Source organism: Siniperca chuatsi, linkage group LG9 (assembly GCF_020085105.1).
Source record: "Siniperca chuatsi isolate FFG_IHB_CAS linkage group LG9, ASM2008510v1, whole genome shotgun sequence".
Taxonomy (NCBI): Eukaryota; Metazoa; Chordata; class Actinopteri; order Centrarchiformes; family Sinipercidae; genus Siniperca; species Siniperca chuatsi.
The window spans coordinates 7,164,310-7,182,053 of NC_058050.1; the positions used below are offsets into that span (position 1 = coordinate 7,164,310).

Here is a 17,744-nt window from a genome sequence, read left to right on the forward strand (position 1 = left end):
AGTTTACCAACCAACTTCATGGTCCAACTTTGACCTACCTACTTATTGAGGTATTCTTACAGACATACTGAATTTGCTCACTTTAGGTTTTATCTTCAAATAAAGAAGTTTAGATAACCTGGATAAACTGTTGGCTTGTTTACAACCTGTCTGATCATCTGACTATTTATCTTGACAGACTTGTAGCGATGTTGCAGTGTTTCCAAACCTCAGCCATTAATTTGGTGAGTACAGTGTTATCACAATTAACAGAAATGATGGTCAAAACTACAAAATTTAGACCCAAGTTGTAATTTGCCTTCATCATGTTACTTTTTTCAATTTATACTCAGTGGCCACTTTATTAAGTACACCTGTAAAATCGAATGCAACCCAATACAACAGCTCATCCATAAATTCTACCTTTAGAAATAATAATGTTCAGCTTTGATTAACACTGTCAGAGAGGTATTAATTTAACTATATATTTATTGTTGAGGTTGTAGTTTGCATTGGTGTTGAACTTTATATTGAGAGGTGTTTCCAATGTTTGCATACCCTTTTAACAAACATAAGGGGGAAGAATATCAGAAACACATTTCAAAATGATGCAGTTATTATTATTTGTTGTTATTATTGCTATTAAAAACAATGATTTAATTTATAATGGTTAACATTATATATTTCTATCAGAAAGATTTATACTCTTTTCAAGATTTCAGTGAATTGCTACATCACTGACTTTGTGATATCAAACACTATTTTTCATTTGTTCCTTCCCTTCACACAGATATACATTTCACATTTCAGGCCTTTGCACATTGAACATTGATTTGAAACAAGTGTGTCTGCATTGTTTGATCACCATGAAAAGCAAAGCAACAACTGGAAATGTAAGGATCAAAAACACAACAGTCAAAACATCTGTACAAAACATTGCATATTCATATATGATCAATAACTATGGGGTGCCAAAATTAGTGCATAAACATCTGTTTTAATTATCTGTACTTCTTTTCCCATCTTTTTTCTCATCTCTCTCTGCTCTGCACTTACCGAAACACCTTCAAAGGAGCTTGTGTTGAGTGCCCTATAGATCTCGGAGGTGATGTCATGGTTGTTATAGTTGAAATCTTCCAGTCGTCGACCTTTGGCCTTCAGTGGTGCCACGGTCTTATTGAGGGCAAGGGCCAGAGCCCACACTGCATCGTAGGCTAGAGGGGCCTCCTGAAACCCACCAGTCTCCTCAGGGTTCTTCCCACCCAGACGAGACATCAAGGCGGCTATAAACTCCTGCGATGTCTGATAGAAACAGGACAGAAAGGATATCAAAGAGGAGTCCTTCTGAAGAAATGCAATGTTGTGAACAAGGATAATATCAAGGGCATTTTTATATTTCTATTATTAGACATTAATATTTCTCTTATTATGATTCACCACTGGGGTAAGTCTTACATGAACACACTCCTCAGCAAAAGCTCAAACAGATTATTTTGTATGAGAAGATTTCAAACCACGTTTTCAAGGGCTTTAAAGTAAACACTGCTGGTAAAAAGTGTGACTCCATTGTTAACCCCCATGATGAAACAGAGGGGAGGGACTATGGATCAACCCCAGTCTGTCCACCCATCATTAATAGAATTTTGTATGCCAAAATATATACAAATCTTGACAAAACTAAGAAGGAGAATGGTGCATATCAAGTAGCACCATGTCAGGAGGGGGCACCATTTCTAAATGTAGAGTTAGGGTTTAGTTTTGACTCAAGGTCACACCAGATTAGCATTTGAGCTAACCAGTGGGCATTTGGGCCACAGGAGCTCTTGAGCTGACTAGAGGGCAGCCTGAGGGGCTATTGAGGGGTAGTCGAGCTGACCAGAGGCCAACACTTGGACCACTCCAGTGCCACACACATAATAGAATATATCCTGGATAAAGGTTGTTTTTTTTAAAACAAAAGAGCCCTTTGGCATTCAGAGCTGTGCATGCTGCCATTTTTAAAGGAAAAGTTCAGACATTTTGTTAAATACGCTTGTTCACTTTCTAGCCGAGAGTTAAGTGAGAAGATTGATACCACTCTTAAGCCTGTACGCTAAATGTGAAAATGGGATTAAACAAATGGGATACAACATGTTAATAAATCAGAGTTTATAAACCAAATCCAACTAGCAAACAACAAGTTGTGGTTTAACAGGGGTTATGTGCTGAACTATTTCATGGCCTGGAGCAGTGACTTCCTGAAATAATCTGGCAGTCCCAAACCCTAACTCCCTGTAAAACCACAATTCATCATATCTACACTTTGGTTTTTGACACAGATTAAACAAACGAGATATAATGTGCTAATTAGAGAGGTGCCTGAAGGCCTTTTTTTAACCTTTCAACAGAGCTAAGCTAGCTGTTTCTCCTGCTTCCAGCCTTTATGCTAAGGTAAACTAATCGTCTGCTGGCTGTAGCTACATGAGAGTGGTATTAATCTTCTCATCTAAGTCTCGAATAAGCATCTTTCAAAAAATGTTGAAGTATTTTTAAATATGCTGCACTGACCTAAAGAGGGAGCTAAAATATTTGTTTACACATTTGTTACATATGGAGGCAGTTTTCCTCTAATATTACAGATGCCCCTTTTGCAATTTTAGGAAATTAACCAAAGTGAGGTGCTATGATTAGAGTTAGAAGTGCTGTTTCTATATTGGCTCTTATGGAGATTATTATTTTCTTGCTTTTAACTGACAATGCAAGTATAATACACCCACATCTGGATGAAGCTGGAAATTAAGAGATTCAATCATAAAAAATGATTGTGATATCTCTTTGCATTGCTAAAAACTTGAAATCTTAGTTATTTTCAACTTTATACCAATGTATTCCTTTTCTCAGAAGTGTACAATTTAGCTGTTTAGAACTGTTTCTGTAATTAAACACCAATAAACATTATCTCCCTCTGAAAGCGGGGATACATGTGTAACGGGAGATTATTGCTACCAATCATCAAAATGTCCCTGTGAATTCTCTGAGGCCAATTAGGCCTACACATCCCCAATTCAGTTATGTCAAATTCATCTCATTGAAATTCCACCTTGGCATTTGGCATTTAAATCTGCCACTACCTGCGGGAAACTAGCTGACAATGTGCTATTGCAAACCCTGGAGTATTGGCACACTAGCTTCATCTGAGTGCTCTATCTAGAAGAAATATGCCAATTTCAAACTTGGAAATTGAATTTGAATAGATTGACTATGAGCAAGAGTTCTGGCTGTAATTCTTATCACCCGTTGAGCAGCACATCAACAGCTAAATCAGCAGGTAGTGGCAGGTGCTATATGAATATAAACAACAGCTGCTGATGAAGCGCAAGAGAGGGGAGGAGGGGCACAGGGACAGGAGGTATGGTGAAAAAGGTGGGGATGAAGAATTGATAAGGAGAAGGGACAGGAGAGTTGGGTAAACAAGAAGAATGAAAGGATGATCCACCATAGACCAGCAGAGTCAGAGGAGGTCGAACAATGGGACAGACGGAGAGAGGAAGAGACAGTTTAAGAGGATTAGAGAAGGTGAACAGCGGAGAGCAACGGGCGAAAGAGAAGCAGAAAACGACTGGTACCTGAGAAGCTGCTAAGGAAGATGTTCAGAAAGAGTGTGACAGTATTACACATCAGCAGTTTATGAAACTTAATATTGATTCAGGTCATACGCAGTTCTTTACAGCTATGACATTATTGTTCTCAGTCTCTGGTCTTTCCTGTAAAAAACTCATGTGATTTGATCCATTTTACATGGATGGCAGAAGACGTTAGGGATACGGATAATAAGAGCTGAATAGTTAGAAAGAGTAGCGTTAACCACAATGGATGAACAGACATAAAACTCAAACTACATTACTGGACCAGGAAAGCACTGGAAAGTGCAGTGCAGGAACACAACAGAAATTAAAAACTAGCAAAAATACCCCCATTTTACAGTATTTTAGGGCTCATTATGTTGTTTTATTTCAGGAAAAAAAGTCTAGGAATTTGTCAGTGTTTATTTTGAACATTAAACAAGACAATGAGTGCTAACATCATCATGCAACCATGCTCATAATGACAATGACAACATGTTAATGTTTCATTAGTTTTTTAAATTAGAGACTCAGGTGATAATTGGTGTAAACCAAAATGTTCCTCCTGTATCTGAATAATTTTCCATTAAAATTGGTTAATGGGGTTAACTGATAATGTTTGAGGGTTGTAGGTAAGGCACTTCGTGATGGATTTACAGATGTTTGTGTAATATTTTCTTACCTTTTATTACTTCTCATATTTGATTTACTGATTGCTTTCTGTATTGATTTATCCTTAGTTTTTGTGTTGTATGTTGTATTTGTGCAGTTTCCCATGTATTTGGACCTTGGGAAATACAATTGGGAACCCCATTTCCCATCTGTACTTGTATGACAAAGCTCTGTTTGATATTATTATAAGCTCATTAAACACTTGCACTGGACCTAAGTGCCATAAGTGCATTGTAATCTTCATGAGATGTTTTACTCATTTCACTCTTTGACACAAATGTCACTTATTATTTGACAAAGGACCACATCAGCGGTTGTTTCAGTCTGTGGATGTTGCAATTACTTTTCACTGATTAACATAAAAAATGACTTAATATCTCTTTAATATAATTATTACAGTAGTGGGAGAGACAATAGTGTTTTGTGTGTTCCCACCATATTGGAGACGCCGCGGACAGTCTCAGGATTCAGCATGACGATCTCGGTGGTCACGTGTCCCTCCACGGCCTCTGTCATGTTCTCCACTGTACAGTTGATAGCTGGGTCTTTGATTTTGAACCAGTTGTCTGCGTACCAGCCTATCAGGAACCACACGTACTTCTTCCCATAGAGCTTCTCCTTGAACACCTGCAGCAGGGAGGGAGGGAGGTAGATATGGAGGGTGGTTGAAGGGAGGGAGAGAATGATAAATAAGCATGAGGAGAATTATTCCCAGAGATGTGCGGAGTATGTTGTATCACTGCCAAACAAGGAAATTCATTCAGACATTCAAACAGCTCATTACAGAGCTCAATTTCTGCTAATAGCCAGTCAGGTTCAGTCTATTGGGATCAATCGAGCGGGAAGAGGTACTAACCTCACAAAACACCTTCCTGGCTTCGGTCTCATAAAAGAGCCCCACAATGATCCTTGCATCCTGGCGCTGTGTCAAAACATGAAAACAAAACAAAACATTACTTAGTTACATCAGCAGCAACAATATAACTTCACTATAGCACAGTTTGATGTGGCAGTGCAGCGTGCCAAAGTTCCTGCTGCTTCACAGGATGGCATGTACTGCTGTTCAGGAGTTGCTCATTAGCATGGCGCATTAATTTCCTCTATCAAATCGCCTCTATGCTAATGGTATTGTGTGCAGCTGTGAGCGGGAGAAGGAAGGAGAGAGAGACAACCAGCAGCTGAGGAGAATTTTTAATCAAAGCACCTTGAGGTTCTTGACAGCGACAGCAGGGTCGGTGAGGAAACTCTGGCGAACGCTGATCTCGATGCCTGCCTCCTTCGTCCTCTGTTCCAGATCGTCCAGAGTCTGCGAGATGAAAGGGAGGGACAGAGGGAGACAGACAGGGTGAGGGGGGGAGAGAGGAGGAGGTTAAAGAGGAAGCTGAACAGAGAGGGACAGAAAGAGGTGAGGGACTGAGATTATAGAGAAAGACAAAAGAAAAGGAACCAAGACTGAAGAAACAAAAAAAACAAAAAAAAAACAAATACATCTGAAGTGTATATGAGAAATGTCAAGAGAGGGATGGGCAGTGTGGGGATGTATGATAAACAAGAAAGACAGCATGGGAGAGAATATATTTTTAGACAAAGAACACAAGTGGTAAGAAGAAAAGAAGAATGTGAGAATGTGAGAGCGGGATCATTAACCTCCATTACAGGAACCAACCCAAGTGTCATGGTATCGACCGCCGTGCCTGGGAGAGATGTATTGCTTGATCAATATTTCTTACAACCAATACTCCAACAAATTACTTTAAAAATCCTCCATCAATTGCCAGGAGGGATTGCTTGAAGGAGTAGAACACAACAGCTCTCATAAACAAACAGTCGGGGAATCTGGCAACCCACACTTTACCAAAAATTATGGGGCCAAAGTAAGGACATGGAGAAAGTGATAAAAGTGTGGGAGATAAAAGAAAAGGAAGAGTTGGAGATAAAACGTAGGTGTAAATAGAAGGAGAGATGAAGAAGATTAAAGGTACTGACTGAGGTGAAGACTTCAGTGGTCTGCTGGATGGTGGCGATACGGGTCCACTTCCACTTCTGGAAGAGCTGCACCCTGGTGGGGTTGTGAAGGGTGGCCGACGGGTGCGTGCGGAAGAAGGTGGGAAAGCGCTGGCGGTTGGACAGGGCCGGCGAGCTGGAGCCATAGGACAGCTGGGAAACATGAGACAGAAATTGAGAAAAGAGGAAACAGTGTCTAAGGCAGGAAGGAGTAAAGGATATAGAAGTTTAGGGGGGACGGAAATAGAGAAACAGAGAAAAATATACTTCTGAAGGTCCTTCAAGGCATCCGTAGTAAACAGACTTCAATCAAAATGTATTCAAATCAAGACTCTCTTGTTCTTCCCCTGTACACAGTGTTCTTTGATGGTGACTGGTTCAAACAGCAAACAACAGAGAGGAAAGCCAGCAAAGAGACAGAGAACCAGAGAAACAATCCCCGTTCCCATTTTCTCATTTTCATCCACACCCCCTCCCTCCCTCCTTCCCTCACTCCCTCCTTTTAGCTTCCCTTCCGGCTTATCAGGTGTGCTGATAATTTCAACAAAAAAGTAAAACACTGCATGCAGGATTTCCCATGCATACATTGCCATGCAATTGTGATGACATATTCTACTATTACCAACAGAACAAATACAAAAAAGGATCTAATTAGTGTTGTTGCAAACAGTAGCCCCAGTGATCATCTGTTTCTTTCATTTGGACCCATATAATTTGAATTCTCAGGCACAATTCCCACAAGAGGCAGGCTGCTAAGATGTGTGCCCAAAACAGCAGGGAAGAGGGATCGTGGAAAATGGCAGCAGAAACAGAGAGAAGACTGTTCCCCCAACAATTAGTTTGACAGTGACAACTGAAGATAAAATCTTCCTTTAAAATGAGGAACCTGCCGTTTAGGGAACCATTACAGATACAGACAGCCTATCCTCTTCCCCAGCTCTCATCTCAGACCCATTACCTATACAGCTCTTGGATGTTCACCACTAGGAGTGAGAGGGGGCTTGATGATAGATGTCAAATGTCATGTACAATGTGGACTCCCCTCAATAATAAATCCCTGTTGGCACACGCAGGTAGACGAGGGCATCAAAACGAAAGAAGGGAAACCGGAAGTGACAGCTGATCTGGGCGTGGCAGTGAAAGATTTGGAGAAACCAGAAGCAGCTTCGGTGGATCACACGTGCTCAATAATAAATGTGATAGGTGTTCATAACATACATGAGCACATGCAGACAGTGTGACGGGAGTCAAATGACAGAAAAACATATTTTCTTAAAGGATAAGGCCGGCTATACTCAATACGTTACTTTATTTTATTTAACAAATCACATGACCAAATGACAAATGACCAAAAACAACAATGAATTGATCCTACTAACAAGTATTGCCTGTGTAAACAAAGCTTCATATAGCTTATTCCTGCTCCTGTGCTCCAGAGCTCCTGTAACGGTTCTGCACACAGAGATGTAGACAAGCAGGACTCAGAAGCAGAGCAGGTGAAAGCAATCAATTGTTTACTTGGTAAGAGTTCAAACAGAGTTTGGCAACAGGTAATCTGTCAGCACGGGGAAACTAAGTAGGCATGGGGGAAGCAAGCAAAACCTGGAAAAAGCTGTGGTCAGGAACGCTAAATGCTAATGTCAGCATGCTAACATGCTCACGGTGACAATGATAACATGCCGATGTTTAGCAGGTAATAAGTACCAAGTTCATCATCTTAGTTTTTCACGTTATCATGCTAACATTTGCATTAGCAATAAACAAAACGCACTGGGCAGTTTTGCAGGTATTTGGTCATAAACCAAAGTATTGGACTTTTGGAAATTTTGACCTGATGATGGCACTAGATGAAAAGTCATTATCATTAGTCATTGTCATTAGGATACATTGTCTGGGAACCATGAATGTCTGTACAAAATTGTGTGCTAATCCATATACAGTATTACATGTCAAGCTATTTAACTGAATGGGTGAAAACTTGTACCTGCTGGTGGTGCAAGAGGAAGAGTCAGGGGATCATCAGAGAGTGACTAAAAATGGAAAAATTATTTTTCCAGAAACAGTGTCCTGGTTAATCTGTATAATCCACAGAACACTACTTTCTAGTAAACTATAGTTACTGTTTGCCACTTTATATGAGTGTCAGTACTCTGAGAAAGAAATTAGAGAAATGTATGCTCTATATAGTACCCTCAAAAACTAAAAAAAGTACATTATGAGGATGAGTGACACTGATCTGCTAACAATCCCACAATGCAATGTGTTGTATTTTATAGATGCGAAAATGACAGTCATGCTGTTTGCTTAGGAGACGGTGACATTACAATTGTCAATGATAACGCAAAATAATGATCTACTGCTCACCACAGAGTAACTTATTGAATGTCTATAATCTAGGGAGTGATTTCGGACACAGTCGTCATTTGACATGTTGCTGTTGAAATAATAAATGTAATTTTTCAATGCTGTGAGCATTAAAAATTGAATTCCAATAAACTCAATTATAGGCAGAGGCAGAACAAAAAACTAACATGGCTAGATATCACTAGAGGTAAATGAGAAAGAAAAACTGAGGTGATATTAGCTTGGCCTTGACAGATTTTATAGTTTGTCCAATCTGCTTTTTGCAAGGGTTTCATTAGCTACATGCCTGGTAGAATGTAATAATTTAACTGAAGTCAAAATCTGAAAATCAAACTAGAAGCTAGAAGCTTTTCCCCATGGTAAAACTCCTATGAACCTTTACAAGACATGAAAACAGTGACAAACTAAAATGGAGCAAAACGCTGCTGTGGCAGAAATAGACCGATGTAGCAGCACTCTGCAACAGACGGGCAAAGTTCCATATCGAAGCTTCCCAAAAACCACAAACAATATCTCTTGATTCTCAGTTCATCAGTTCTCCCGTAGCCTTGTAGTAGTAGATCAACGCCCGTCTATGGCTTACAGTGCTTTTAGAAAGGGAGATGGGGGATCAAATTAACACTGTGCCAAGAAGAGCCAGTTTGAGACCCCCTCCTTGATCAGTGTCCAGAAATGGAGGTTGCTTTTGCCTCCCTGGTGCTCTGATGAGGCGGTTTGACATGTGAGGAGGCTCCTGCAGGCAGGCAACGTACAGAAATAATTGAGTGTGGCGGTTAGGAGGTGGTGCCAGTGGTGGTGTGTAGTAAAGAGAGACAGATCCATTTGTGTGTGGGGAGAATCAACTGCTCGAGTTAAGGGAGCAAGGCGGAAATGAAGAGTGGGAGAGAAAGACGGCAGAGATGGAAAGGAGGAAGGAAGGAAGGAAGGAAAGAAAAAGGGGCTGAAATAGAGCAGACCAGCTCCAGGCAGCGACAGCAGACAGAGAAAAGAGGAAGGCAAAGAGTCAAAAAGTGGAAAAGAGTTTTTAATGATGAGGAAAGAAAGGGTGACAGACCAGAAATGAGAAAGCGGGGCTGATGCCAACCACTAGAACTGATTGTTCTCGATGACTAATCTCTGGATGAAACTTCAATTATAGGACAAAGCTAATAAGCAGAGCACTGTGAGTGACAGAGAGGCAGATCAAGAGATGACAGAGAATGAGAAAAACAAAATAAACTCACTGATGAAGGCATAAAAAGATGAAATATTTTCAAAAAGTAACGGCAGCAGAAGACAGCATCAGATCTCTTGCTGATTTAGATTTAGAGATTTGGGATGTGTTTGCACTTATAAATATATTATCATGCAGTATGTGAGGTCAAACAATATGCTTTGTCCTGCACGTAGTGTCGCTGTCAATGCAGTATTGTGAAACTGCCTTGTAAAGTGCCATCGCTAATTAAGAGTGCTGTGTGAAGTATTTGAAAATCAATAAACAACTACAGCATTGATTTTGGGAACTTAGTATAATTACTACAAGTACAAAAGATCATCATTTAGATGAATGTCAGCTTCCAACAGCATCTACAGTACATTTTACATTGTTTGCCTGCACAAAATAGAGGGACGATATTCTTTCAGCACAAACAGAGCTAAAGATTTCGGTGTCAAGGTTTGTTATCACCTCACATCCTTCTCCAGAACAAAAGTCCACCAGAGACAGAGATATGGGACAAGAGGCAACATTGTCTTCTTTGCTGTTTGTTTGGCATCTAGCTCTTGTTCCCTACGGAGGATCAGTGCAGTTATTTAAGTCGCTTTGGACTATGGCTACATTTATGTAGCGCTTTTATGCTGGCCTGACAATCCGGAGCAATTTGTTGTTCAGTGTCTTGCCCAAGGACACTGTGACAAGTGGACAGGAGGAGGTGGGGATCGAACCACTAACCCTGTGATCAGTGGGCGACCCGCTCTGTCTCCTGAGCCAATATTACATTACATTACAAATGTAATGTAATGTAATATCTTTGTGAGAGAAAGGTTTTATTGCAAATGTGGTCCTAATCCTATTGCTGTGTGAAGTGGATGTGAACGTTGGATTGTCAGTTTTGGAAAGTTACAAAAATTGTCGGACACAGTGGGGTTTCTGAAGCTGTTTGACCATCCAACAAGCACTTCTGATAGAGAATAATGATGCCTTTACAGTATGACAGTTGATTAAACAATTATTATGGTGTTTTTTAAGCAAGTCTATTCTTTTTGTAACTTTGCAACTGTCGCTACAAGAGACAATTACGAGATAATCTTAAATGCAAAAACATAGCACAAGTGGCAAAGAGCAAACTGACTTAGTAATGTCAGTTATACAGCAATATGTACCTAAAGTCATACCAGACCAAGTAAGGCTGTAGCAGAAAAACTCCACAGTGTATTGAATTAAGCAAGTGTTTTATTGCTTATGGCTTTAACTTTACATTTGTAAAAGGAAGAATGCGTTGTGTGTTTCATAGTGTTGCTTTAAGATTATTAAATACGTCACATTTAACCAAGTCAGATTCAAAATTGTTAGATTTTGATGAGTTTGTTCACTCTGTTTTATCTTATTTGAGTCCTTTGCTACTCAGATTAATCTTATTTGACTTCAAGGATCAGTTTACCCAAATTACAAAAATACTGTATGTGTATTTTCTCACTTACCCCTAGTGGTGTCTAGCAATGCAGATAGTTGGGTTTCATGTGTTCAGGTTTTACGATATCTATCTCTTACATTTCTGTCTCCACCTAAATGTAGGTGAATCGACAGACCTTGCTGTGAACTGCTGTAATTGTCAATTTTCTACCGAAGAAATAGTCCCTATGAAAACAGTTGACAGTGTGCTCTGTGGATTTTCCAGAGGAACAGACATACTGGAAAGAGATGTTGCTGTTGAATTTCTAAATGTCATTTCTCAATGCTGTGAAACCCACAAACAAATTCCATTCACCTCAATTGTTTTGAGGTAGCAGCGGATAGAAATCTCAAAACCTGAACCCATAAAGACAAAACTATCTGCATAACTGAGAGGTAAGTGAGAAATGAGGGTGAATTGACCCTTTAAGCTGATTATTTGGCCATGGTTTTGAAGCAGTGCAGTTGGGTTAAAACAGGGGTCCCCCACTCATATATATGTATACATTTTGCCAAATTTGCACCATTGAAAGTATGCCAAATTAGCTATTAGGAGTTCATATCTGCAATGTACCCATGGATGTACACACGACATTCACCAGATTACTTTGATAGTGAAGACATTTAAAAACATGATGATTCTCAGGCAAGTTCTGGAGTTATAAGGAGCATCTTTTTTCTATGATTTCTACGTGGATTTATGGATGTTTATTCGTGGTGGACATCAACGATTAAATTAAACTATGTCCTTGGGAAGTGTAAGTCAAGCTGAATCTAAAAACATGTATCATGTCTGTGTATTCAGATTTGACTGAGTTATGACTCCGGGAAGGAGTACAAATTTTGACGCAAATTGTGGCTCATGTCCCTCCCTCCATGTCCCGCCTTCAACAAATAGAAGACCTCTGGGTAAAAGTGACTAGGGATTGAAAAAATGGCCTGAAAGTGTGTACTTTGGGAAAAACAGTAAAAGACACTCACCACTATGAGGTTCCACATGCGAGCAGCTTCGGCCACCAATGTGGAGACGCCGCTGCAGCCGGGCATCAGGACAATCTTGATGGGCTCGGTGTACAGAAGGTCATACAGCAACTTGGTGGCTTCCCCTGGGTCACACTGGAAGGACAAAATGACAAAGTGTTAAATGGATGGACAGATGAACAGATGGATGGGTGGATAAATAATAAGGAAGAGAAATTAATTGAGATGATCGAAAAAGAGAAAAAGGGGGCGAGACGGACATGGAAGAGTCAGAGGGAGCAAAATGTGAAAGATAAGGGTGCGGGAGACAGATGGAATGAGAACAGAGGGTGAGGAAAAGGAAGAAACAAATAAGCAATTTAGTGCAGGAGATGGAGGTGACTGTAAACAGAAACAGAAAGAAGAAAACAGAAGAGAGCAGATAAAGGAAAGGGAAATAACATAGAAATAGCAGGGAGCAGCAAAAAGGCCAACGCAAATGTGAAGAGAAAAGACAAGTAGGTGAAAGAAAAGGACACGTAAAGGAAATGGAAAGAACAAAACAGACAAGGTCACGATAAAGTAAAGGAAAATGGCACAAAAGTGGCATGGAGTAGCAAAAAAGCAGATGCAAATCTAAAGAGAAAAGACAAGCTGGAGGAAGAAAATAAAAAATGATCCCCACAAGAGTTCACGTCCAAACACAGCCAGAATGTATCATCAAAACACAACACGCTGTCCACAGATCAAGACATAAAAACAGGAAGACAGGCAGAAACCACACAAAAGGAAGCCTGACGACCAAAACAGCAGCCATCACAAGTCATTACAACCCTCCAATAAAGTCATTTACAGCATGTCTAGGTGGCGAGAGTGTGGCTGGAAAGATCCATCACTGCTCTGTCAGCCAGATTACCGACAGGCCGTCACCGCCACACAGCTCATCAGAGTCACAGATAAACTGGCCTGACACATCTAATGATTCAGCATGGAAGAGGAGATACGGCTCACAAAAACAAATACACACATGCACATTTAAAAAAAAATACACTTCAGATGAGTGTCACAAACAATCGCACGGCGGCCGATGATGGCGACGACCAATATGGCTCCTAATTGGGGTGTTTGTCTCAATGGCTGAATTGTCTCTTTGAGGCAGCCCTGTGATTTTTCTGAAGAGGTAATCACCACTCAAGAGCCGGGAATATGTGGAATCGCTGAGCTTATTATTGATTGATGTGTTTTCCATTAACTTTAGATAGGGTGGAATTATAGAGTTGTCATGCCATCGCGGAAAAAGTCAGGATGTTACATGCACTAGATAATTTAATCTGAACCCTATTAAAGGAGAGCTCCAACTGTTGACTTCCTCACATAAAAGTGTCTTTATGGTTTTCTTTATTGGTCCTAATCATAGTAAGAAACTCTGCTTAAATCACTAATATTTTTGGCCCTTTGATTAATTGAGGGACATAAAAACCTTTAGCACATGTTTATTTAAACTGTCTATGTCATCAAGGTGATCACTGTAGAAAAACAAGGTCACAGCATCTGTAACGTCTCCTACATAGGCGCCGATTCAGTGGGTAATCGGGAGCTCGGGCAATTGTGAGCATCCACAGGGAAACAATACTGTGAGGTGACCATATCGGGAGAAAAAGGCATAGCAGAGAATAGGCACAGAAGAGTTCAAACTGTGCGTTAAACCTGAGTCCATTCCTATATTAATCTTTATTGGTGTCCTGACACCTGATACTTTAGGTTTTGACCAATCAGCGATTTATTAGACTACAGTGATATAAAAGTGCGTCACCTTGTGAACCACTGCCGTCTGACCTAATCAGCTATAACAAGCGTACAATAACTTTCAAACCAAGGTCATTGTAACCAGTATAAAACATCCTGTCCATTGGCTTACCATTGAAGTAATGCTGGCACTTATTTGCGCCAAAAAATTGCATTGATTAGAGCTAGATTTGGGCTACAGGGTGGGTGGAGTTAAGGTGAGGCAAGCAACAGTCAACCAAGACTTAATATCTTCATAATGGAACAAATAAAAATTGGGTCTTTGGGATTCTGGAGTCTTGAGTGGGAGTCTGATTATTGCTGGATCTGGTATCTAGTGGTGATTGGTGGAACTGCATCTAACGCGCTATTCTACTTTTTATCACCATAATAATAATAATACTCACTCTTGATAGGCTTAAAGGTGGCTGGCTTTGGTCAGCTTGAATTCTTGTTGGTAAATGGTAAGCTGGTTACATGAAATGTGATAAAATATTCTAAACTCAAGGTTTGTTAAGTGTACCTTGAGTTTAGAATATTTTGTTACAGTTATGTGTTTCCAAGGTCAAGAATGAATTTCCACTCCACATTTGCTTACATTGGTTAGTCAGCTGGACTGTGCAAGAATTAGACTATGCTGCAGGAGAAGTTTGAGAAGTTGATGAATGTGTATGAATGTTTTCATACTTTTTTCCAAGTTGTTATCACTGTAATAATAAAACTACCAACTTTCAACCTTTTACCACCCACCCATGGGACACTAGCCCTATGTAGAATTTCCATGGACTGCTAGTACTATCAAAAGTTACATGAATATGAACATGTAATATACTTATCGATAAATTTAAGTCTCATCTTTTTGGTCGCTGTGGTCATGAGTATACAATTAAAACCTTAAAAATATGTTATCTTTGTAAGAAATCCTTGAAAACTTGATGCCCAAATTCATCACAAGGCTCCAAAGATCAAAGATAGTTCATTTGTTAATTTAACACAGCACCACAAAGGGCAGGGTGGCTTGATCACCAACTCCTGTGGCAGAGGAAGTTCAAGGAAAACTGGATTTTACGTCTTTAGACTGACCAACTACAAAACAAATCTGTACAGGAATCCCCTTAGGCTACTTGTTAACGTCAAAATATTGTCCTAAGCGTTTTGGAGTGCATGCCTTAAAAAATTACTCACTCAATTTTCAATTCACTGGGTTAATAGCATTAATACTGACTGGGAAAGTAGCTCCACAATATTGATGTCATATAGGAATAGGCAACCTTGTGCAATGCAGGGCCGAGAGGCTCACTACATCAGCTGATTTTACAGGTCACTTCCTCCTCTCTGGTGATCCTGGGTAAAATCAGCTGCTGCAGTGTTCAGCTGGATTCAAACCTGCACCTTAAGCATCCACATAACAGGGTTGCCTATTCCTCATAAAACGATTTGCTGTGTTATCTTCGTGTGAGGGGGATGCAGACTGACGAACAGACCTTTTTAAACACTGTCTTTCCCGAAGGTTGTTTGTGTTCTCTGTCACTGTGGCTGTGGGCTGGCTGCATGCTGAGAAGAAGCTTGTTAGCTTTCTGCTGTTACAGTGTTTTTAACTATACTCTGATGAGTGGTAATTCATTGCCTACGCTGATTGTCTTTGAATCATTCAATCAATCATCACCATCCAACATCACCGCTTTTAATAACAGCTTGTTTAATACATTTTCCAAATTACTCGCTGCTTGTAACATGTAGAAATTAGAATGAAATCAAAAGGGGCAGATTCTGACCTTGTGGAGGTTATTTAAGTATTTTCAAAGAGCTGTTATCCCTCGACTTGTTTAGTCAATATTATTTTTCTACAGATTATTTTGCAGTCAGACAGAAATGTTTTATATATTTTGATTGTTTTTTTAATTGGAACAAAAGTAGCAACAGTATAGAATGCAAAGATTAAATATAGTTACAGAAGCAGGCTTGGCTGAAAAGCTTCAATTTAAAAATGGAGAATTATAGCTCCTTAGATTTAAATGTAAAGGCATGCATTAGTGAGAAAAACTTGTTTTATTGGTTGGTAAATCAATGCCAAACCCAATCATTAATGGACAAACACCCTTAAAAAGCTTTAAAATCCCTCCCATAAAATCAGTCTCCCTTAGATCTTTGAATGTAATGGTCAAAATTTCCTTCACTTCGCAAGATTGTGGAACAGGCCGCTCAAATGCAGACTTACATTTTTCTATTTAAACTCTTCATCTTTAATGAGCAAACAGAGGAGCAAAAGCAACAGCTTGAACTTGACTTTGGTGTTTCAATGAATAGATTCAGGCTTACAGCTACTTACAGGCTGTTAAGGTATATAATGAAGGGGGTCTATTCTTGAACACAATTGCAAAACGGCATGAGACTCTATAGTTGAACCTTTCAATCATTCAAGTTGTTTCTATGAGCACAAGAAATGAAACCTTTGGTAACAAAATGGGAACACGGTGCAGTAAGAGGTGAAAAAGCACACAGTCTCCCTCATGAAAAAAATATATAAAGAGAAAACAGGGGTGTTGGCAGGTATGCAATAAAGGCTGAGGAATCTCTGCTATTCTTGGAGGTCTGTCTTCTACAACCCTCTGGGGTCATCAGTATTTCCACTTTCATTTCTAGCCCTCCTTGGCTCATGAGAGCGCCTAGTTTGACGGCCCCCGGTGCCATTCACATTCACACACACACACACACACACACACACACACACACACACACACACACACACACACAGATTAGTGCAAGTGTGTGTACACAGTCATAAAAATGCTCTTGTACAGCTACACATACGTGACATAGTAGCACCACTTATGTCGCTGTCCTGGGTGCTGAAATTCCCTGAGCCAATATCAGTGTTAGTGTTAACATGCCTATGTAGCCTTTTCAATCAGTCAAACTCAGCTTGCGAGAACCTTTGAAAGAAAGTGAAGGTTCCCTGGCTGGGAAAAATGGGAGAAGACACTGACTCATCATAATATACTCTCTAATTACACTCCAGATTGAATAATATAAGTGTGAGTGTGAAGAGGGGATAAGATAAGGGCCTGGGGGACAGCCTATGTATTGAATCTCAAAGCATGCTCAGCTACAGCTCCTAATTTCCTCATAATTACGTCTGGCACCTCACTCCGGGCTCGTATGCCAATGGACATGCATGAGGACCATTGATGAAGACTGGTTATGCCACAGTGGATAGGAAATTGTGTCACGGCTGCCAATTAAAATAAAGGGCGGAAGTGAGGGAAGCACCTTGTTTCACCATTTCTCTGTATCTCCACTGTCTCACTCCATCACTGTTAATAATTGATCAAAGTTTGCAGTCTCGGCTTTGATATATCCATAGCAACAGCCTACGCGGAGAGTGTGTGTCTGCACGTATTGTGTGTGTGTGTGTGTGTGTGTGTGTGTGTGTACACGTCTGTCCATGTGTGTAGATCTCAGAAGGCTGTAAATAGTCTGATGCTGTTGCCAGAATAGCCAAAGAAACAAGCCGTTCTGCTACCACAGGGTATCTGCATCCATTAAAAGGACAGGCTGGGATTAAGTTGAGCTTCATGAATATTGTATGATGTTGAACAAGATGAGGACATCGCTTGATACTCCCAACCCTAACGGTCACAAACTGGTGTGTGTGTGTGTTTAGGCACCTGTTTGCCAACTTTAAAGCATGTCTTGTTTTCAATGCTGCTGTTAGACTTTAAAGATGC

At 40.1% G+C, this 17,744-nt stretch overlaps 1 protein-coding gene across 2 annotated transcripts in view; it reads right to left on the minus strand.

Moving 5' to 3' along the window:
• gabbr1a (gamma-aminobutyric acid (GABA) B receptor, 1a) overlaps positions 1-17,744 on the minus strand; it is a 72,934-nt gene that overhangs the window by 30,981 nt on the left and 24,209 nt on the right. For both annotated transcript variants that reach the window (XM_044208268.1, XM_044208269.1), the window contains 6 exons: positions 12,253-12,387; positions 6,240-6,410; positions 5,458-5,559; positions 5,110-5,175; positions 4,689-4,880; positions 1,036-1,281 (listed from right to left, as the gene is read on the minus strand). In XM_044208268.1, the coding sequence (XP_044064203.1) occupies positions 1,036-1,281; positions 4,689-4,880; positions 5,110-5,175; positions 5,458-5,559; positions 6,240-6,410; positions 12,253-12,387 (912 nt within the window). The remainder of the gene's footprint in view (positions 1-1,035; positions 1,282-4,688; positions 4,881-5,109; positions 5,176-5,457; positions 5,560-6,239; positions 6,411-12,252; positions 12,388-17,744) is intronic.